Source organism: Somniosus microcephalus, chromosome 19, assembly GCF_052327205.1.
Source record: "Somniosus microcephalus isolate GS21.2 chromosome 19, FLI_Smic_1.0, whole genome shotgun sequence".
Lineage (NCBI taxonomy): Eukaryota > Metazoa > Chordata > Chondrichthyes > Squaliformes > Somniosidae > Somniosus > Somniosus microcephalus.
This window is the reverse complement of record NC_141005.1, coordinates 80,035,551-80,059,701: the sequence shown is the minus strand read 5'-3', so window position 1 is coordinate 80,059,701 and position 24,151 is coordinate 80,035,551. Positions and strand designations below refer to the sequence as shown.

Below are 24,151 nucleotides of genomic sequence, written 5' to 3'. Positions count from 1 at the left end.
TGTAGAGTGCCTTTTTATCGTATTAAGTTTTACTTTTGAGAGGGAGGAGATTTGACGTTTTGTAAGAGAGCACCAGGGTTCTAGGTGGCTTGTGAAGACTTAATTCTCGGGAAACAATGTGACCACCAACAAAAATGGCCACGAATACCATGCATCCGGATACAAGGACCACAGTAGGTTGGATGGGTCACATTTAAGTCATTTTAGTTACAGTCAAGCCCACTTAAATGAATAACTGATAAAGAATAAAGAGAATAAAATCTCCGTGCACAAATCCCTATTCCATCTGTTTCAACGATAGCTGTCCCTGTTAAATGAATAAAACATTTAAATTAATTGCAAAAATCTGGATTTATTCATTTAAATGTACTGCCTCGCTAAAACAGTCCATTTGTTGAGATTTTTTTTTGTCTGATGTGAAAATCGGCTAGTAACCAAATCAGTGATGTTTCAGAGACTTTTTCACCTCATCAGGTGCTTGGGTTCAAGCACTTTTGGCAATCACTGTGACAAGTGCTTTTATTTAGGTGTGAAAACTGCCTCATCAAGGGCTAATACTCGAGCTTTGTGATGCTCATAACTTGCATGTTTTAGCAGCCCATAAACCCTAAAGAAGAAAGTTCTTTCTCTTGTTGATAAGGTGAAAGTAATGAATGGACCAAAATTTTCCTGGAGTGATATCACTAAGCAATTTGACGTATCACAACCTTTTTGGCCCTGGAGATAGCAGATGCTCTAAGGATCATCTTCCGGAACTCCATTGACTCGGGAACAGTACCCGTGGATTGGAGGGTAGCTAATGTTACCCCAATATTTAAAAAGGGGGGTAGAGAGAAAGCAGGGAATTATAGACCAGTAAGCCTTACATCGGTTGTGGGCAAAATGCTAGAGTCCATTATTAAGGATAAAATAGCGGAGCACTTGACAAATGGGGAAAGGATCGGACAGAGTCAACATGGATTTACAAAGGGTAAATCGTGTTTGACTAATCTGCTGGAATTTTTTGAGGAAGTAACTGGTAAAATAGATGGGGGAGAGCCAGTGGATGTGGTGTACCTTGACTTCCAGAAAGCCTTCGATAAGGTTCCACACAAAAGATTATCATGCAAAATTAAGGCTCATGGGATTGGGGGCAAAGTATTAACGTGGATAGAGAACTGGCTGGCGGATAGAAAACAGAGAGTTGGAATAAACGGCTCGTTTTCGGAGTGGCAGGCAGTGACCAGCGGGGTGCCGCAAGGATCTGTCCTGGGACCCCAGCTGTTCACAATATATATAAATGATCTGGATCAGGGAATTGGATGCAATATTTCCAAATTCGCTGACGACACTAAACTAGGAGGAGGGGTGGGCTCTGATGAGGATGTCAGGAGGCTACAGTGCGATTTGGACAGGTTGGGGGAATGGGCGGATACGTGGCAGATGCACTATAATGTGGATAAATGCGAGGTTATCCACTTTGGGGGTAAAAACAGGAGGGTAGATTATTATCTAAACGGCAATAGATTGGGAGATGGGGAAGTGCAGAGGGACCTGGGTGTTCTTGTGCACCAGTCACTGAAGGAGAGCATGCAGGTGCAACAGGCGATTAAGAAGGCAAATGGTATGTTGGCCTTCATATCAAGGGGGTTCGAGTATAGGAATAGGGATACCTTACTACAGCTGTACAAGGTGCTGGTGAGACCGCATCTGGAGTATTGTGTACAGTTTTGGTCGCCCCATCTGCGGAAGGATGTCCTTGCCATGGAAAGAGTGCAGCGGCGATTCACCAGGCTGATACCTGGAATGGCGGGAATGACCTACGAGGAGAGATTGAATAGTTTGGGCTTGTACTCACTGGAGTTTAGAAGATTGAGAGGGGATCTCATCGAAACATATAAAATTATGGCAGGCCTGGACAGGCTGAATTCAGAGAGAATGTTTCCAATGGCAGGGGAGCACAGAACCAGGGGCCACAGTCTAAAAATAGCGGGCAAATCATTTAAAACAGAGATGAGGAAGAATTTCTTCACTCAAAGAGTGGTGAGCCTGTGGAATTCCCTGCCACAGAGGGCTGTGAAGGCTAATTCAATAAATATTTTCAAGAGAGAATTGGATATATTTCTGAAGGCTAAGGGGATTAAGGGTTACGGAGAAAAGGCGGGGACGGGGTACTGAACTGGTAAGATCAGCTAAGATCTCAGATGAAGATCAGCCATGATCTCATTGAATGGCGGAGCAGGCTCGAAGGGCCGAATGGCCTACTCCTGTTCCTATCTCTATGTTTTCTATGTTTTTCTAAGTCCTTTTTTTGTAAAAGATTTGTGCTGCACTGTAATGTATATATTATAATAATGCAGCAAATGACATAAATACACTTTCAGTTAACTGTAACAACTGTGTGACCGTTTTACAGTACTGTAATTGCAATCCAGTTTGCATTCAAATATAAGCTTCATGCCAACCTTGATACAACAGTTAAAATGGATAAAAGAATATAATGGTTTAGTGAATAAAATTACTTGGCAAAATCATAAATAAAAACAGAAAATGCCAGAAATACTCAGCAGGTCAGGCAGCATCTGTGGAGAGAGAGAGAGAGAGTTATCGTTTCAAGTCAATGAATTTTCTTCAGAACTGGAAAAAGTTAGAGATTTTAAGCAAGTACAGAGGCGGTGAGAGGGGAGGAAAGAACAAAAGGAAAGGTCTGTGGTGGGTAGAAGGCAGGAGTGATTAAATGACAAAATGGATAATGGGGCAAGGAAAAACAGGTGGTAATAGGACAAGTACAGAAACAGAAGATGGGTTTAGAGGAGGTGTAAATGGCAACAGCAGATCCGTTACCAGCACCTGCTGTCCGTAAAAATGGGAGCAGTGTTTATGATCTGAAATTGTTGAACTTGATGAACACAAAGATGAGGTGCTGTTCCTCAAGCTTTCATTGAGCTTCATTGAAACAGTGTATGAGGCTGAGGACAGTGTATGAGAATGAGAAGTAGAATTAAAATGGCAAGCAACCAGAAACTCGGTCACGCTTGCGGACTGAACAGAGGTGTTCACCAAACCGATCATCCAATCTGAGCTTAGCCTCCTCAATATAGAGGAGACTGCATCGTGAGCAGCGAATACAGTGTACTAAGTTGAAAGAAGTGCAAGTAAATTGCTTTTTCACGTGCAAGGAGTACTGTATGGTGGAAAGGGAGGAGGTGAAAGGGCAGGTGTTGCATTTCCTGCGCTTGCATGAGAAGGTGCCGTGTGAAGGGGAGAGGATGTTGGAAGAGTGGACCAGGATGTTGTGAAGAGAATGGTCCTACGGAATGCAGGGAGGGGAGGGGAAGATGTGTTTGGTGGTGGCATCTCGCTGGAGGTGGCAGAAATGGCAGAGGATAATCCGTTGAATGTGGAGGCTGGTAGGGTGGAAGGTGAGGACAAGGGGAACCCTATCATGGTTCTGGGAGGGAGGGCAGAAGTGCAGGAAATGGGATGGACACGGCCTAGGGCCCTGTCAGCCACGGTGAAGGGGAATCCTCAGTTGAAGAAAAAGGAAGACATATCGGAAGCACTGGTGTGGAAGGTGGCATCCTCAGAACCAATGTTCCCTTTAAGCTGCATGGCAGCACAGTGCTCCAGTGGTCCCATGCAGCTGGTGAGCCGGCTTTTATAAATTGGAAAAAAACACACTTGCACGGACATTTGAATGGGCTGCGCGGCCCAAAAAAAGTTACAGGGAACATTGATCAGAACATGCGATGGAGACAGAGAAACTGGGAGAATGGAATAGAGTCCTTACAGGAAGCAGGGTGGGAGGGAGTGTAATCAGGGTAGCTGAGGGTCAGTGGGCTTATAAGTAGATATTGGTCGACAGCCTATCTCCGGAAGTGGAGGTAGAGAAGTTGAGGAAGGGAGGAAGGAAAGGGAAGAATTGGAGATGGACCATGTGAAGGCAAGGGAGGAGTGGAAATTGGAAGCAAAGTTGATGGGATTTTCCAATTCGGGGTGAGAGCAGGAAGCGGCACCAATATCGTCATCACTGTACCGGAAAAAAAGGTGAGGGAGGGGACCTGAGTCGGACTGGAACAAAGAATGTTCCACATACTCAATGAAAATGCAGGCATTGCTGGGATCCATAAAGGTTCTCATAGCGATGTCCTTTTATTTGGAGGAAGTGAGTGGTGTCAGAGGAGCAGTTGTTCAATGTGAGATCAAATTCAGTCCCTGGATGAGGGTGGTGGAGATGGATGGGAACTGGTTGGGCTTCCGTTCAAGAAAAAAGTGGTGAAAAGGAAAGGGTTAGGGCCAGGAAACTGGAAACTGTTAGTGGCGGTAGGTGTCGGAAGAGTCATAGATGTAGGTTGGAAGATACTGAATAAGGGGAGAAAAAATGTAGCCGAGATAGGAAGAAATAACTTCCATGGGGCAAGAACAGGCATAAACAATGGGTCTATCTGGGCAGTCCTGTTTGTGGATCTTGGGAAGGAGGTAGAAGCGGGCTGTGCGGGGATGGGGGACTTGAGATTGGAGGCCATGGCGGGGGGAGGAAGATCTCCAGAAGAGTTGAGATCATGGCGGTCTGGGAAACGATGGCTTGATGTTCGGTGGCGGGGTCGTAGTCCAGGGGGAAATAGGAAGAGATGTCGGAGAATTGCCGTTCAGCCTCTGCAGGTGGGGGTCTGTTCAGTAAACAACAGCGCCACCCTTGTCAGCGGGTTTAATGACAATGTTAGGGTTGGACCTGAGAGAACGGAGTGCAGCAAGTCAGAAGGAGGTAGGGTAGAGTGAGTGAGGGAAGTAAAGAAATTGAGACAGTCGATGTCACGCCGACAGTTCCCAATTAAAGATCGAGAGAGGGTATGGGGCCAGAGGGAGTAGTCCAGGTGGAATGAGAATTCTGAGGACAGGAGAAAGGGAGAAAAACTGTGCAGGGAAAGACTCCTGGCCAAAGAAGTAGATGGGATGCGAAGGCAACAGAAGAAGAGCTCAGCACTGTGCCGAGCTCGAAATTCATTGAGGTGGGGGCATAAGGGGATGTAGCTGAGGCTTTTGCTGAGGAGTGATTGTGCAGGATCAGAGAGGGGAAGATCAAAGGGGATAGTGAAAACATGACAAAAGAGTGAGATTGGAAGGAGGGATGGGGTTAGAGGAAAGTGAAGGGGAAGAAGGATCCAGAGGAGTGTTGGTATCCAAGAGCTGTTGAAGCTTGCAGTCCTTGACACATGAAAGGAATAGAAAAAAGTTTTTTGTTCAAGCGCTGGATGAGGCGAAGGATGAAGTGGAACTGTGGACCAGGCCAACTCTGAGGTAGAGTGAGTTGGTGCTGCTGAAGAGTGAGCTCGAGAGCGTGCATGTGGCGGTGCATGGCATTTAGCGTGGATATCAGGAAGCAGTGAGAGCAGCGGTTCGAGGAACATGGATTATCATGGAGAATATAAATAAGTCAATTAGGAAGTGTTGGGATGTCACATAACTTTAGTTCAAAGGCAGGACACTTAATTACATTGGAAACCCTTATCACAGCGCCACCTACAGAGGTAATAGGTACTGCAGGTAAGTCTTGAACCTTTTATAATGCAATTTCCTATTGAGATCGTATGATGTGGGACCTTTCAGTGCATTTTGAAATGGAATGTCGCAAGCCACTCGGCGATTTTAATATATAATAGATTATAAGAATACTGTAATGTCATGGTAGGATTGCACAATCACTTCAGAATACATTAAATGATGAGCAGAAATGAAAGCATTGACTTCAGAAGCCAATGTCCATTATATCTGCTTTTTATTTCTGTTTGTTAATCAGATTATTAAAAAGTAAGAAAAATTGACTTAAATTGAGACGTCTAGGTCAAGGCCCATAATGCGGGCACATCCAAGTTTGAAAACCGGAGCGAATCAAGAAGGTGTTTTAATAAAACTACTTTGGATGTGGAAGTAGTTGTCAACTATCAGACTGGCTTGGGCTTTGTAATGTGTTGAAGCTGGAAGCGCTGGCGCAAAAGAGGAAGCAGCTCATCTGTGGCGGACTTGTGACATCTGAAGGAAAATGATGAATATAGAGTGGAAAATTGGGCGATGGGTGGAGCAGGAAGAGTAGTAGAGGGAACGGAGCCCCTGGGTATCTCCTGAGTTGATGGATAAAGAGTTAGAGGATGAGCACAGATAGGGCAATGTGAAAGGGAAGAACCGTCGAGGTTTACAGCACAAAAGGAGGCCATTTGATCGATTGTTCCTGTGCTGGAGAAATACAAAACTAAACCCACTGTCCTGCTTTCTCCCCATTGCCCTGTATATTTCTTTACTTCAGATATTTGTCCAATTTTCCTTTTAAGATGCAATGGCCTCTGCCTCAACCACTGCTTGAGGCAAAGCATTTCATACTCCAACAGCCCTCTGTGTAAAGAAATGTCTAACCTCGCTCCTCACTGAATTAGCGACCCCATATCACTGATTCCCCAACCAGACAATATAGTCTTTCCCTGTACACCGTAATCTAACTGTGGCCTAGCTAATAGTTTGTATAAATTTATCATTACCTCTTTATTCTTGTACTCTATGCCCCCATTAATAAAACCCAAAATGCTGTTGGTCTTTTTATGTATGTACGCCCCTGCACTCTCACTTTCAGAGAATCGTTGCTCGGTGTTTCTGTTTATCCACGTCTTTCCGTTTCTTTCCATTAAGTACTCCGTTCCTTATTCTTCCTCCCTAAGTGTATTACATCACATTTATCCATATTAAATCGGATCTGCAACCAAGCAGTTCAGTTCAAAACTTGTGTGATTTATTTAAATATTATTGATTGGCGGCTCTTTTTGAATTTTAACAGACAGTAATTTAAATTGACTGGTCACCTTTTTCATAGTATATATATATAAACATATATATTTCAAATCAGAGAGTCTGTCTTGCGCTTTTGATGAGAAAATTAGGCCAGATAACTTCTGTAGATGACGAGGAGAGGAAGTTTACCACAATGCAAGAAAATTACTTTTATTACCATTTCATGTAAATGAGTTAGCTAAGTTTGACTATTGTGCAAGTACATGCTGTGCTACTGCTATTCCCTCATCTAGCAACCAAAACCTAAGTCTACCGAAGTATTATTCTGAAGTTTCTAAAGGTGAGGAGGATAATGTGAAGTTGCAGGGTAAAATCAGTAACTGAAATAAACCAGAGAGTTCACTCTTTGTTCCCTGAGCATGCTATGAATTTAGCTAGGTATGTGGACAACCATAAACATACGCTCTGGGACACAGGGAATACAGCCTAACTGTGAGAGTACTCTGAAGCTGAAGCCAAAAATATTTAGAGTAAAAAAGGAGTAAAGGCACCCCAAAAAGTAGCACTGTATAAAACAACCTATCTGTAGCCACTATTAGATGAGAGTCCAAACAGTGTGCTGTTGATTCAGACCAGACCAAAAGCTCCATTAGGAACTGTTCAACAGGTTGCAGCTCCAATACATAGTGTAATAAAGTGTCTGGGATTTGCATCTGTGATTTCATCCACATTTCTGAGTTTCCAGTTATCAGTCTTGCAGCTGTGGAGAAATGCCCTGCCATTTATGAATGCCAAATGTGGAGGTTTTCCTTCTTGACCTTGATGTGTAGCCTGGAAAGCTCTGGAAAAAAAACAGAATAACAGCTGAATTTCATTCCCCAGATAGATGTTATAGACTATATTACGCCATCTTCTATTGTAATGTAAATTAAGTTTATTTAATGCTGCACATCTTTTGATGTAATTGTGGGCAGGAACAAGAACTCGGTGTTTGGGGAATTGCAGACACACGGCTGGATTTTATGAATGCAGGCGTGTTGGAGGCGGGACTGCTGCTTGCCTGGTTTCAGTCCCACCTCCATCAGCCTCTGGCCAACCAGCGGGATCTTCCCCTGATTGACCTTGTTAAGCCCGCCCGGCGGGCTCAGCAGGCCAATTAGGGAGAAGTCAGTGACAGAGCATGTCAATGTATGACGTGTCATCTGTCAAGAATTTTTGAAAGAAGAAATGTCATCGTTTGACAGCTCTGTGAAGCTGTCAAACACTGACATTCTGTGTAGTTTGATGAGCCCTTGTGTTCAGGACTCATCAAACCTTTCCACTTTGTAGAAATCAGTTGACTATTGGATCGGAGGATCCAACAGCCAGTCTGTGATCTCTACAATGGAGATGTCGGGACTCCGGCTCCACAGCGGCTGAAGGCTGTAGGTAGAAACAAAGGTAAGTTAACATTTTCTAACACTTTACATTCACCTCACATACTTACCACTCCACACTTGTACCCATCACTCACCTCTACATCGCACTTTCAGACCCCTCCGACCTCCGCAGACCTCCTACTCGGCTCCTACACCCTGGCGGGATTACCCCAGGTCGGGAAGCCCGCACTTCGGAACGAAAAATGGGGATAATCCTATTTTCTGCCTGTTAACTACCCTTCCCACCTCCAAGGAAACGGGACTTGGGGCAGGAGGGCACAGAGGCGGGTTCCCCCAAATTCTGCAACTTTCCCGGCAGTCCCACCTCCTCGGGCTGAGAAAATCCAGCCCACAGTGTCCTATCACTGTTTTGATTTAACTGTTATGTAAAATGGGAGTGCTATTGTCTTAATTATTCCATTCTTCTCACTATAAAATCAGTAGCTACTCGGAGCCTACAGTGATGTTGTGTTGGCTAGAAGATTGATTTAGAGAGTACATGATTTGAAGGGTGGGTCATTTTAGCTTCTTCATAAAAATCATGTTAAAAGAAAATATTGGTGTTGACCAGTAAATGCAGATAATTGGCTTGTTTCCAAAACAGCAGGTTTTCTGAACCAGCACCATGCTTCAGAGAGTCCCAAACCGAACTACTTAGAAACTTACATAAGTAGAGTTTCCATTTGTCTGCTGTGGAGTGCACAGTCTCTCCCTGTGGGGACATACCCAACTTAGTCAAGCACTGAGAATTTAGCTGCAAGTTGACGAGTCAATTGTTGGGGGTCCCCAAGAGTGAATAGGGGTACTGCTGGAGGTTAGCCTACTAAAAGCATGCAAATTACTATCATTGAGCACTGAACTTTCCCCTCCTTGTACAACTAGAACCATCTTGCCCATTAGGGCATTTGGATGCAAGGTTCTCTGGAACTGCAGCCTGCAGTAACAGGTTTACTCCATGGGGGCTCTTCAATAGCCAGGTTGGTTGGTAAATCAACAACCGCACCCTGAAACACTGTACATCTACATGACTCAGGGGTCGGATTATTAAATCTGTCACATTGCCAGGCATATCATCAAATTACCAATTCAACCCTGAAGAAACCCCGCTTAAGTGAAAGCTAAAGGCACTATATCTGAATGCGCGAATCATTCGCAGCAAAATGGATGAATTAATAAAGCAGATAGAAATTAATAGGTTTGATCTAATAGCCATTATAGAGACGTAGTTGCAAAGTGACCAAGGTTGGGAACTAAATATTCCAGAATACTTAACTTTTAGAAGAGATAGGCAAAATGGAAAAGGAGGAGGGGCAGCCCTGATAATAAAGGATGTGATAAAGACAGTAGAGAGAAAGGATCTTAGCTCTGAAAATCAAGTAGTAGAATCAGTTTGGGTGGAGCTAAGGAACAGCAAGGGGCAGAAAACATTGGTGGGAGTTGTTCAAAGGTCCCAAAACAGTAGCAGTAATGTAGGGCAGAGTATAAATCAGGAAATTAGAGGTGCATGTAACAAGGGTAATACAGTAATCATGAGGGACTTTAATCTACATATAGACTAGGCAAACCAAATTTGCAGTAATAGTGTGGAAGTCAAATTCATGCAATGTATGCAAGATAGTTTTTTAGATTAGTATGTTGAGGAACCAACTAGGGAACAGGCTATTTTAGATGTAGTATTGTGCAACAAGAAAGGGTTAATTAATAACCTTGTAGTAAAGGGGCCTTTAGGGAAGAGTGACCATAATATGATAGAATTTCATATTGAGCTTGAAAGTTATTTAGTTAAATCCGAAACTAGGGTCTTAAATCTAAACAAAGCAAACTATGTAGGTATGAGGGGCGAGTTGGCTAAGGTAGATTAGGAAACTACATTAAAAGGTATGACGGTAAACAAGCAATGGCTGGCATTTAAAGAATTAGTACATAATTTACAACAAATATACATTCCTTTAAGGCATAAAAACCCCACAGGAAAAGTGGTCCAACCGTGGCTAACAAGAGAAGTTAAAGATAGTATTAGACCAAAGGAAGAGGCTTATAATGTTGCCAAAAAGAATAGTAAGCCTGAGGATTGAGAGAATTTTAGATTTCAGCAAAGGAGGACCAAGAAATTGATAAAGAAAGGGAAAATAGAATATGAGAGTAAACTCGCGAGAGACATAAAAACAGATTGTAAAAGCTTCTATAGGTATGTAAAAAGGAAAAGATTAGCGAAAGTAAATGTGGGTCCCTTACAGGTTGAAACAGGAGAAATTATAATGGGGGATAAGGAAATGGCAGAGAAATTAAACAAATACTTTGTGTCTGTCTTCACGGAAGAAGATGCAAAAATGTTCCCAGAAATAGCGGAGACCAAGGGTCTCACGAAAATGAGGAACTGAAAGAAATTAGTATTAGTAAAAAAAAATAGTACTGGAGAAATTAATGGGACTGAAAGCTGATAAATCCCCTGGACCTGATGGCCCGCATCCTAGGGTTTTGAAAGAGGTGGCTATAGAGATAGTGGATGCATTGGTTGTCATTTCCCAAAATTCTACAGATTCTAGAACGGTTCCCGCGGATTGGAAGGTAGCAAATGTAGCCCCACTATTTAAGAAAGGAGGGAGAGAGAAAATGGGGAACTACAGACTCACATCAGTAGTAGGGGAAATGCTAGAATCTATTATTAAGGACGTGGTAGCAGAGCACTTAGAAAATAATAATAGGATTGTGCAGAGTCGACAGATTTATGAAAGGGAAATGGTGGTTGACAGAGTTTTTTGAGGTTGTAACTAGCAGAATCAATGAGGGGAACCAGTGGATGTGGTGTATTTGGATTTTCAGAAGGCATTCGATAAGGTGCCACACAAGAGGTTAGTAAAAAAAATTAGGGCTCATGGGATTGGGGATAATTTACTAGCATGGATTGAGGATTGGTTAACGGACAGAAAACAGAGTAGGAATAAACAGGTCATTTTTGGGTTGGCAGGCTGTAACTTGCAGGGAACCACAAGGATCAGCGCTTGGGCCTCAGCTATTCACAATCTACATCAATGATTTGGATGAGGGGACCAAATGTAATATATCCAAGTTTGCTGATGATACAAAGCTGGGTGGGAATGTAAGTTGTGAGGCGGATAGAAAGAGACTTCAAGGGGCTATAGACAAGCTAAGTGAGTGGGCAAGAACATGGCAAATGGAATATAATGTGGAGAAATGTGAAGTTATCCACTTTGGTAAGAAAAATAGAAAAGCAGAGTATTTTTTAAATGGTGAGAGATTGGGAAATGTTGTCGCTCAGAGGGACCTGGGTGTCCTTGTACACGAATCACAAAGTTAACAAGCAGGTAGAGCAAGCAATTTTTCGATTAAAAAAAAAATAGTTTATGGAATGTGGGCGTCACTGGCAAGGCCAGCATTTATTGGCCATCCCTAATTGCCCTTGAGAAGGTAGGAAAGCAAATTGGCCTTTATTACAAGAGGATTTGAGTACAAGAGTAAAGACATTTTACAGGAAACTTTGTGCTATCCGGCACTGACAGGACCGAGCTGTTGCTGTTCCCTCAAAACTGCCGGACACTCCAGCGCTGATGTTGAAACATACGGAGATTTTTCAGCTCTGTGTGAATCAACAAACCCTGTTGCTTAGCAACAGCTTCTAAACAGTCGGCTAGCGTCTCTAGCTGAAGCTGTTGCTTAGCTACAGACCTTGCAGAGCTTGACTGTTGAGAAAAAAGCAACGAAAAGAAAAAAAAACAAATGAAACGGCTCCTGATTTTTGCCGGTGGCTCGAGCTTGCTGGACATTTAGCCTCCGGATAACACAAAGTTTCCTGTACTGCAATTATATAGGGCCCTGATAAGACCACACCTGGAGTATTGTGTAGTTTTTGGTCTTACCTAAGGAAGGATATACTTGCCATAGAGGGAGTGCAACGAAGGTTCACCAGACTGATTGCTGGGATGGGGGGGATTGTCCTATGAGGAGAGATTGAGCAGACTAGGCCTATATTCTCTAGAGTTTAGAAGAATGAGAGGTGATCTCATTGAAACATACAAACATCTTACAGGGCTTGACAGGGTAGATGCAGGGAGGATGGTTACCCTGGGTGGGGAGTCTAGAACCAGGGGGGTTACAGTCTCAGAATAAGGGGTCAGCTATTTAGGACTGAGATGAGGAGAAATTTCTTTACTGAGGGCGGCGAATCTTTGGAATCTTGTACCCCAGAGGGCTGTGGAGGCTGTCGTTGAGTATATTCAAGACAGAGATCGATAGAATTTTGGATATTAAGGGAATCAAGGGATATGGGGATAGGGCAGGAAGGTGGAGATGAGGTAGAAGATCTGCCATGATCTTACTGAACGGCGGAGCAGGCTCAAGGGGCCAAATGGCCTACTCCTGCTCCTATTTCTTATGTTCTTATCTAGCACACACTGTTGTGATAATGATCACTAGTTAGTCATTCGGCACCAAAGCTGCCCAGGTTTGAGCTCTCATTAGGTGAACAGCTAGCAAGAACAGCATCAGTAAATCACTATAAAACCTCTAACTGTATTGCCACTGCTCATGAACACACCATTAACCCTTTGAATGATGGTTCTATCAGTTAGAGGCACAGAACGTCAGCAACAATTGCTTGTTTTTTGCAACCTAGAATTGATTTAAGTTCTAAGATTACTTGCCATCCAAATCCAGTTGCCTCAAGCTAGGATGTTGATGCAGTTGACGTTCAGTACAGAAGCATATTTTTACTATTTGTGAGGAGGAAGACGACCAATCAAGAAGGAACTTTGACAGCATCAGAAAATCCTGTTGCCCTAGCTGAAAGAATCTGTTAGGCATATATAACCTGTATATGCAAAAGAAAAGAGAAGCCCTGAAATACGTCTGTATATCTACATTGAAGGTGATTGCACTCTGTCCCATTGACCAACATTTTGTAGCAAGCATGGAACAAAGACCTAAATCCTCAAAGCACTAGTCAGTGCATTTGCTTTATTCATATTATGTTGGTGTTATTGAACAGGAGAAGGGTATGCAATGGTAAGGTGTGAAAGCCTATGATGCACACAATTGATATTTTCATTTAATAGTGGATGCTAGCTATCCATATGCATATCAGACACATCCTAAAAATGATTCTGGTGTAAGATTCATAAATATTTCTGATCAATTGCTGTACAGCTGTCTGCGGCCTTGTCAGCAAGTGGCTTTTTAATCCCGGTGCACTTTATGTTTAATTAAACACCCTGAAAAGAACTAGCTACTTTTGACAGGTGGCTTTTTAATCAATCTGACCAGGCAAACCAATCACACTAAATGGGTTTATTTATTCAAGTAATAATAATGATGAAAGATGAGAGCTAATTACAGTGGTGCAGCTGTCTGCTGCTGACATACATTCACTAATCTGTCGCTTTGCTGCCCACAGATGATGAATCTCCTGGCCTCTATGGATTCCTGAATGTAATCGTCCACTCAGCCACTGGATTCAAACAGATATCAAGTAAGTCAATAAGCATTTACTGTTGCTCATGCTTAAATCCTTTTTAGTTTCTGAATACTAAGCTCCCTCTGCTAGTTTTACAATACTCATGATTCTGTCTTGTGACATCTGGAAAAAGGATCAATTGTAAATTACAAATGCTAGTAAATAGAAAATAATGGCTGTCTGGAAAAGATTATGAAAGGGTAATCTTATTGAGGGGTTCAGATAGATTTTCTAAAGTGTAATGTATGTGGATACCGGGGAGTGATTGGAAGTCAGTAATCTAATTAAGGGATTTAGATAGAATCTTACATTATTATAAAATGCATTTGCTCATTGGGATATTTTGTTTCCTTTTTTTGTGTGTTTTATTATTGAAGGCTGGCCATGAACCCACCATCACTACAATATTAGGTCTTTTGTACCTTTTCCCCTTCATTCCTGTAGGTGTTGATTCTTGTTTCTGTACAGTTCCATTGGTGCCAGCAGGATTCTAGTACCTTACTCAAATGGCAGTTTTACATGTGTAAATCTTGAGTGTGAGTAGGCTTTTTGACTATGGAGGGCAGCACAGCCAAATCTGGTTCTGTCCACGTCCTACGCCCACTTTCCAGTAGGTTTCCAGGATAGCATTTAGGAGCAGAAACTCTTAAGATCTTCACCCCTCTCTAGCCCAGCAGTGACTGGGTCAGTTGCAGCACTTAGAATTGTGGTCTTGGCTTAGAGCAGAGACCAGGAATCAAATCTATGTCTTATTGCTACACCTGATGCTGCCTTTACCCACTGGACCATTGGGAAAGCTAATATTCCATCTTTATCTTACTTATAACCATAATAATTTACCATTATTTGTGCATATTACAATGTAACTCATTGGTCAATTCTCATTCCATAACTGTTTCTGTTGTCATCCCTCTAATTCCTTCTGTATCTCTCTCTTTTTCTCTTTCATTCTTTCTGTGTACCTTTTTAGCTTTCTGTCTTTAAATTTATTTTAGCAGAGAAATATTCAACGTTCTGTAATTTAAGGAAAATCAGCCTTTAATTTTAATGGCCCAGAAATTCGGGTCGGGGGCTTCCCGCAGGTGCAAGCCCCCGACCTGCACTTACTTGCGCGCCGGCCATTGAGCTGTGGGCCCCCGTGGGATTCCGATCCTGGGCCTCCTCCAACTGCCGGCGCGCAGTGCTTGCGTACCCCAGGGGTGCAGTTAGTTAGATGCGTCCCCTGGGATCACGTGGGCCATGGGGAGCCAATCGGAGCAGGGAATGCTCCATTCATAAGTTTGACAGGAAGTGCTGTCAAACTTAGAAATACTATGTGCCCCAAAACATCACTAAATCTTCAAATAATTTTTTTTTAAAACATCACATTTTTTAAATAAACTATAAATTACATGAAATAACTATTTTAAACAATAATTTAAATTTTTGAAAAAAATAATTTTATTTTCTAACGGGGCTAAAAATAAACTTACCTTGCTTTAAAGTATTTAAAAATAATAAACCTGTGGAAAAAATGTTTTAATTTTAATTAATTCACCACTTACCTTGTAAAAAGCAGGCCTTACACCTGCTTTTTAAATGTGTAAATTCTGGAGAGTAACCCTCCCGGGAAAACCTGCAAAAAAAAAACACAAGTTCGATGTGCACGCGTACGACCTCTTAACCCCTTCGTTCAGGGGAACAGAAGTGGCGGTTTCCCGCGCATGCGCAGTGCATGCAGGAAACCGGCACTTCCATTGGGCCTCCGGGTGAGTACCCCATGCGTACTCACCCGTGGAGACCCGAATTTCTGGGCCAATGATTGCCTAGATTTCATGCTTTTGCCATACTCTGGTGCACAGGAATTCGGTTGTGAATTGGAGAAGACCATACAACAGAATGTCACATGCCATCAGGTCTCGCACTCCCGGCGATAAGAACATTAAAATTGGGCTGGACATTTTCGGTCAGGGAGCAATGTTGGGGAGGCTGAACACGGTTGGGTGAGCTGAAAGGTGCAATTTCGGGTTGTGGTTGCTGGAAGACAGCAGATTGAGTTGGTGTCAGATCGGGTGGAGATTGGGCTGTGATCAGGTCAGGCAGGGCAGAGAAGCTGAATGGGATTGAACATGGCTACAAGAGACAAAAAAAATCTAAAAAGAGGAAATAATCTTGAAAATTTTTTTAAATACAGAAAGCTTAAAAAGATGGGAAAAAAAGCAATGGCAGCCTTACATGAGGATATAATAGAGGTTTTTAAAATGATTAAAGAAGTAGACACATAGCGTATTTCCACTTGTGAGGAAGAACAAAACTAGAGGCTATCAATATAAGGTAGTCACCAAGAAATCAAATAGGGAATTGAGAAGAATTTTTTTTACCTAGAGCGTGGTAAGAATGTGGAATTCGCTACCACAGGGATTTTATACTATACTATACTATGCTTTTATACTATGGTACCATACTACCATAGTATAAAAGCATTTAAGAGGAATCTAAATAAGCATATGCGGGTGAAGGGAATATAGGAACAGGAGCAGGCCATTTAACTCCTCGAGCCTGTTCTGCCATTCAATTAGATCATGGCTGATCTGTGACCTACCTCCATATAAGTGCCTTTTCCCCATATCCCTTAATACCTTTTGGTTAACAAAAATCTATCAATCTCAAATTTAAAATTAACAATTGACCCAGTGTCAATTGCTGTTTGCGGGAAAGATTTCCAAACTTCTACCACCCTGTGCCTGTAGAAGTGTTTCCTAACTTCACTCCTGAAAGGCCTGGCTCTAATTTTTAGACTATGTCCCATAGCCCTAGACTCCCCAACCAGCGGAAATAGTTTCTCTCTATCTACCCTATCAGTTATAATATAGAAACATAGAAGATAGGAGCAGGAGTAGGCCATTCAGCCCCTCGTGCCTGCTCCGCCATTCAATGCGATCATGGCTGATCATCCAAATTCAGTACCCGGTCCCTGCTTTCTCCCCATACCCCTTAATCCCTTTAGCCTTAAGAAATATATCCAACTCCTTCTTGAATATATTTAATGAATTGGCCTCTACTGCCTTCTGTGGTAGAGAATTCCACAGGTTCACCACTCTCTGGGTGAAGAAATTCCTCCTCATTCCTGTCCTAAATGGCTTACCCCTTATCCTTAGACTGTGACCCCTGGTTCTGGACTCCCCGACCATTGGGAACATCCTTCCTGCATCTAGTCTGTCCAGTCCTTTCAGAATTTTATAAGTTTCAATGAGATCCCCTCTCATTCTTCCAAACTCCAGCAAGTACAAGCCCAATCGACCCAATCTCTCATATGTCATTCCTGCCATCCCAGGTATCAGCCTGGTGAATCTTCGCTGAACTCCTTCCATGGCAAGAACATCCTTCCTCAGATAAGGCGACCAGAACTGCACGCAATACTCAAGATGTGGTCTCACCAAGGCCCTATACAACTACAGCATGTACTCAAACCCTCTCGTTACGAAGGCCAACATACCATTTGCCGCCTTAACCGCCTGCTGCACCTGCATGCTTACCTTCAGCGACTGGTGCACAAGGACACCCAGGTCTCGTTGCACTTCCCCTTCTCCCAATCTATTGCCATTCAGATAATAATCTGCCTTCCTGCTTTTGCCACCAAAGTGGATAACCTCACATTTATCCACGTTATATTGCATCTGCCATGCTTCTGCCCAATCACCCAACCTGTCCAAATCATCCTGGAGTTTCACGGCATCCTCCTCACAGCACACACGCCCACCCAGCTTTGTGTCGTCTGCAAATTTGGAGATATTACGTCTAGTTCCCTTATCTAGATCGTCATTAATATATATTGTGAATAGCTGGGGTCCAAGGACCGATCCCTGCAGTACCCCACTAGTCACTGCCTGCCACTCGGAAAAAGAACCGTTTATTCCAACTCCTTGCTTTCTGTCTGCCAACCAGTTCTCTATCCAAGTCAATACCTTGCCCCCAATCCCATGTGCCTTTACTTTACACGCTAATCTCTTATGCGGGACCTTATCGAAAGCCTTCTGAAAGTCCAAATACACCACATCCACTGGTTCTCCCTTATCTATTTTACCAGTTACATCCTCAAAAATTTCCAGTAGATTAGTCAAGCATGATTTACCTTTTGTAAATCCATGTTGACTTTGTCCGATCCGGTCACTGTTTTCCAAGTGCTCTGCTATTACATCTTTTGTAATGGACTCTAGCATTTTCCCCACTACCGATGCCAGGCTTACCGGTCTGTAATTCCCCGTTTTCTCTCCACCACCTTTTTTGAATAGTGGGGTAACATTAGCTACCCTCCAATCCATGGGTACTGTTCCAGATTCCATCGAATGTTGGAAGATGATCAGCAATGCATCTACTATTTCTAGGGCCACTTCCTTAAGTACCCTAGGATGTAGATTATCAGGCCCTGGGGATTTATCGGCCTTCAATCCCATCAATTTCCCTAACACCATTTCCCTACAAATACTGATTTCTTTCAGTTCCTCCCTTTCATCAGACCCTATGTTCCCCGACTTCTGTGGGAGATTATGTGTGTCCTCCTTTGTCAAGACAGAACCAAAATATGTATTTAGTTGGTCTGCCATTTCTTTGTTCCCCATTATAAATTCCCCTGATTCTGACTGCAAGGGACCTACGCTTGACTTCACCAATCTTTTTCTCTTCTCATATCTATAAAAGCTTTTACAGTCAGTTTATATGTTCCCTGCAAGCATGTCTTGAAAACTTAATTCAAATCACCCCATAACCTTCTAAATTCCAGGGCATATAACCCTAGTTTGTGTAATCTCGCCTCATAATTTAATCCTTGGAGTTCGGGTATCATTCTGGTAAATCTTCGCTGCACTCCCTCTAAGGCCAATATAGCCTTCCTAAGGTGTGGTGCCCAGAACTGCTCACAGTACTCCAGGACACTAAGATAGGTGGCATTGTAAGCAGTGTAGATGGAAGTATAATATTACAAAGAGATATTAATAGATTAAGTGAATGGACAAAACTGTGGCAAATGTGAGGTCATCCACTTTGGACCTAAAAAAACGATAGAACAGAGTACTTTCTAAATGGTGAAAAGCTAGAAACAGTGGCGGTCGAAAGAGACTTGGTCTAATCGACACAGGTAGGGACAGGGAGGAGGAGGATCAATCACACTAATAGGTGTAGTCTACAGACCAGCTAATAGTAGAAGGGAGGTGGAGGAAGAAATATGCAGACAAATTAGGGAAATGAGTAAAAAACATAGGGGGAGAAATTCAGTATCGCCCCATTTGGGGCACAATTATCGGCCGGGCACAATTATCGCCTCCGACTGCAAACTTGGCTTTTATCGCCCCTGGAGGTGATTGGAGCGCTAAATCAGGCGCTTCACACCTGCCTTAAGGCGCAAAGGCCGAGGAGCGAGGCGCTACCTCAGAGCGCTGGCGAAGCTCATGTGATGTCAGTCAGCAATGGAACACAGACACAATGGCGCCGGCCAGTTCTTAAAGGGGAGGGTTGATCTTGCTCTCCATCCACATCCTGCTCATTGCAGCCTTCAATCTCGGCCTGGAGAGACCTGTACATCAAATCTGCTGGAAAGAACAATGGCGAGGCCCAGGGAAAGTGCTGAGAGTGCAGCCCCCACAGTCTCTTCTAAATCGATGCAAGGAAGGGCAAATCAAAATGAACCTGCAAAGTGCTGCTCGGTACCCAAAACTCCTTCACACAGCGTTGAATCTCTCCAGTGGTCTCTCTCTCTCTCTCTCTCAGAATGCGTGGTGCAAAAGTGTCACAAACAAAAAAAGGCAGGAAGCGGTCGCCTTTAAATAGCGCTCCCCCAGTCCCGTCCTGACTGCAAAACGCTCCCCCCAACCTGTCGTTGCTAGCGGCAGGCGGTAAGGCAGGGGGCGCCACTCAATATCTGGTCCGGGGCACTACTGGGGCGTTGCACACTCGACTGACGTCACAATCTGCTGGCGCAGGAGATCGTGGCAGTAATGTTAAGCGCAGCCGCAAAATGTCTAGTTAATATCGTGAGCGGCGCAAACATCGCCGCCCATGGGCGCTAGTTGCTTTGCGCCCCATTAGTGCCCTCTTAAGGCGCTAACGGGAGGTGCAAACCAACTGAATTTTTCCCCCATAGAATAATAATCATGGGGGATTTCAACTACCCCGATATTAATTGGACAGAAGAGGTAGGTGAAGTGGATAAGGAAATGGAGTTCCTACAATATGTACAGGACTCCTTTCTAACCCAATATGTAAAAAGCCCAACAAGGGAGGATTCGCTATTAGATCTAGTAATGGGGAATGAACCAGAGCAGATAAGAGAAGTAAAAGTAAGGGAACATCTAGGCAATAGTGACCATAATATAATATGCTTTAAGATGATAATTGAGAAAGACATAAGTATGACGAAGACCAGGGTAATAGATTGCAGAAAAGCTGATTTTGAGAGGCTGAGAATAGAACTTGGGGAAAATAAAATGGGCAACAACATTGGCAAACAACGATGTAGAATAACAATGGGAAACATTTAAAACAGAGTGTTCAACAGAGTGCAGGAACAATATATTCCACTAAAAGGAAAGAACAAACTAAACACTAATTAGACTCCATGGATGAATAAAGCCTTAATGGAACAATTGAGAGTAAGGAAAGAGGCATACATTAAGTACACAGACAGCAGGGGAGTGCATGATAATGGAAAATACAAAGAGATTAGGAGAGAAGTCAAAAAAATAATTCGGAAGGCAAAGAGGAACTATGTAATTAAATTATGAAGGAACATAAAACAAAATAGTAAAATATTTTACAGGCACATCAATAAAAAAAGGAAGGTTGGGATGGGAATAATGCCATTAAGGGATAGACAGGATAATACCACAGGTAACGATAGAGAGATGGCAGAAATATTAAATAATTATTTTGCTTCAGTATTTACCAGGGAGATAGAACAGGTGGACCTGACCATTGGATGATGAGATTAGTAATGAGATAAGTGCATTTAAAATAAAAAGAGGAGATATATTAAATAAACTAATCAAACTCAAAGAGGATAAAACCCTTGGTCCGGATGGATTGCATCCACACATTTTAAAAGAATCTTGGGAAGAGATAGCAGAGGCATTACTACACATCTTTTTCTAATGAATTATTAAATGTGTAGTGCCAGAGCACTGGCGGATAGCTAACGTAATACCTATATTTAAGAAGGGGGATAGAACATGTCCAGGGATTGAGAGACCAGTCAGTTTAACATCGGTGGTAGGAAAAATAAAGGAGAAAATAGAAGAACATCTAGAAACCAAAAACATAGTAATGAATAGCCAGTATGGATTTCAAAAGGGAAAGTCTTGCTTGACCAACATCATTGAATTTTTTGAAGAGGTAACAGAGAGAGTAGACAATGGTAATGAGCCAAGAAGGGAGAGCTTAGGAAGGATGACTAAGAGCTTGATCAAAAAGTTGGATCTTGAGGGTTTGAAAGGTGGAAAGGCAAACAGCTTTAGGGAGGGAGTTCCAATGGGCAGGACAGAGGCACCTAAACACACTGTCAGCAATTGGGCCAAAAGGAAGGGGGGAGATGCACAGAAGGCTGAATGGTGTTGAGGAGGGGATATAGGACTGGAGGAGATTGTAGAGATGGGATGGGGCAAAGCCATGGAGGAATTTTTAGATGAGGAAAAGGATTTTGAATTTAATGCATTGGGAGATGGAGATCCAGGGTATGTCAGTGATGTGAGGGTGATGGATAAGTGAGAACAGAATTTGGGCAATGTGAAATTTGCGAAGCCTGGAGGATGGGAGGCTGGCAAGGATGGCATTGGAGTAATTGAGTCTGGAGGTGACGAAGGTGATGTATAACGTTTCAGTGGTGGATGGGTTGAGATAGGGGCTGAGGTGGGCAATGTTGAGGAGGTGGGAATAAGCAGTCTTGGTGATGGATAGAATGTGGTGTTTAAAGCTCAGTACAGGTTCAAAAAGGATTCCCAGGATGCTAAGATGGATAACAAATGGTCTGGTTCAGCCTGAGAGAGTGGTTAGGGAGTGAGGTGGAATCAGTGGCAAGGGAATGGAGTTTGCAGCAAGTGCCAAACATGATGGTTTTAGTTTTCTTTTAACATGAAGGGATACACACCCCTCCCAGTTTGTCTTTTCTGAAGTAATCTGTATCCCTGTACATTTTCTCAGTGTTTATCATTGTTGAACCAGGCCGTTGTAATGGCAATGCTATTCTGGCCTTGGAGGGAGTACAAAGAAGGACAAATCTCTCTCTATATATATATAAGACCTCTTCTGTCTGTCTGTCTGTCCGTCCGTCCGTTCTCTATACGTTTGAAAGTTATAGAGCGTACCGACGCGCGCGTCACGTCAAAAGAAAGCTTACGATTACGGACTGGTCATAGGCGTATTTACGTTTTGGCCGGACAAGGATCGCACCCGCGGTATCCAAAAAACGTTCAACATTCCGCTTATTAGCATCTCATTAGCGACCGTGTGACATCGAGGTCGACCAATCGTACGGCGGGTTCCTGGTGCATGCCATCCTACAGTTGAGTGTTGAGTGACTTGACGATTGACCAATCCTACGCTTCGGTGACCTGGCGGTCGACCAATCGGTGCGTGTGCGGGCGGGCCTTATCGTTCTGAACTGAGGTGAGTGGCCGCCATCTTGATTTTTCACGATTTTTTTCCCCACACTTTCTGTGTGTTAGGGAACTAAGGTAAATATTTGAATTATGTGTTAGGGAATTAAATAACAATTTATTTGAGTTTTAAATTGTGTTTAGCAACAGTAGGAAATTAAGTGATCCCCTAACCGCCGCCGTCCCCCCCCCCCCCCCCACTCCTCCTCCTCACCCTCGCGCAGGGGGGACTCGGGGCTGCTCTCCAGGCCCGCTGCAGGCAGGCCTGAAGCTCAAAAAATTTCTCTCTCTCTTCCCTCTCTCTCTCTCTCTCCTTCTCCTCTTCCCTCTCTCTCCTCCTCTTCCCTCTCTCTCCTCCTCTTCCCTCTCTCTCCTCTTCCCTCTCTCTCTCTCTCTCTCCTTCCCCCTCTCTCTCTTCCCGTGAGTGCGGGCCGCCCGAAGTTAGCCGCTCGCTAACGGCCGCCGGGCCGCAGGGTTTCCCTGCCTGCTCCCCGCGGGCCGCCTCGCGCCGCTGGCACTGACCGCGCCTGCGCCGCCCGCCCACGCCTCGCGCCGCTGGCACTGACCGCGCCTGCGCCGCCCGCCCGCCCGCGAGACCCCGCTCTCCCGCTCCCAGCGCCGGCCGCCGCTCAGCTCAAGGGGGGAGTGGGGGGGGGGGGGGGAGTGTGAGGGAGAGGGGGATGGAGAGGAGGGGGGGGAGAGGGGGATGGAGAGGAGGGGGGGGGAGAGGGGGAGGGAGAGGAGTGTGAGGGAGAGGAGGGGGGAGTGTGAGGGAGAGGAGGGGAGGAGTGTGAGGGAGAGGAGGGGGGAGTGTGAGGGAGAGGAGGGGGGAGTGTGAGGGAGAGGAGGGGGAGTGTGAGGGAGAGGAGGGGGGAGTGTGAGGGAGAGGAGGGGGGGAGTGTGAGGGAGAGGAGGGGGGAGTGTGAGGGAGAGGAGGGGGGGAGTGTGAGGGAGAGGAGGGGGGAGTGTGAGGGAGAGGAGGGGGGGAGTGTGAGGAGAGGAGGGGGGGAGTGTGAGGGAGAGGAGGGGGGAGTGTGAGGGAGAGGAGGGGGGAGTGTGAGGGAGAGGAGGGGGGAGTGTGAGGGAGAGGAGGGGGGGGGAGTGTGAGGGAGAGGAGGGGGGAGTGTGAGGGAGAGGAGGGGGGGAGTGTGAGGGAGAGGAGGGGGGAGTGTGAGGGAGAGGAGGGGGGGAGTGTGAGGGAGAGGAGGGGGGGAGAGGAGGGGGGGAGTGTGAGGGAGAGGAGGGGGGGACTGAGGGAGAGGAGGGGGGGGACTGAGGGAGAGGAGGGGGGGAGTGTGAGGGAGAGGAGGGGGGATTGTGAGGGAGAGGGGGGGATTGTGGGGGGGGAGTGTGAGGGAGGGGGGTGTGTGAGGGAGAGGAGGGGGGAGTGAGGGAGAGGGGGGGAGTGAGGGAGAGGGGGTGGGGTAGTGTGAGGGGGTGGGGGAGTGTGAGGGAGAGGGGGTGGGGGAGTGTGAGGGAGAGGGGGGGGATTGTGAGGGGGGGAGGAGTGTGAGGAGAGGAGGGGGGGGAGTGTGAGGAGAGGAGGGGGGGAGTGTGAGGAGAGGAGGGGGGGGAGTGTGAGGAGAGGAGGGGGGGAGTGTGAGGGAGAGGGGGGGAGTGTGAGGGAGAGGGGGGGATTGTGAGGGAGAGGGGGGGATTGTGAGGGAGAGGGGGGATTGTGAGGGGGAGGGAGAGTGAGGGAGAGGGGGGAGCGTGAGGGAGAGGGGGGGAGAGTGAGGGAGAGGAGGGGGGGAGTGTGAGGGAGAGGAGGGGGGAGTGTGAGGGAGAGGAGGGGGGAGTGTGAGGGAGAGGAGGGGGGAGTGTGAGGGAGAGGAGGGGGGGAGTGTGAGGGAGAGGAGGGGGGAGTGTGAGGGAGAGGAGGGGGG

General features: G+C 44.9%; 1 protein-coding gene across 5 annotated transcripts in view; it reads left to right on the top strand.

Moving 5' to 3' along the window:
* The window catches only part of LOC147104952 (breakpoint cluster region protein), an 859,255-nt gene that overhangs the window by 616,818 nt on the left and 218,286 nt on the right, over window positions 1-24,151 (top strand). For all 5 annotated transcript variants that reach the window (XM_085962106.1, XM_085962101.1, XM_085962100.1 and 2 more), the window contains one exon: window positions 13,585-13,659. In XM_085962106.1, coding sequence (XP_085818232.1) covers window positions 13,585-13,659 — 75 coding nt within the window. The remainder of the gene's footprint in view (window positions 1-13,584; window positions 13,660-24,151) is intronic.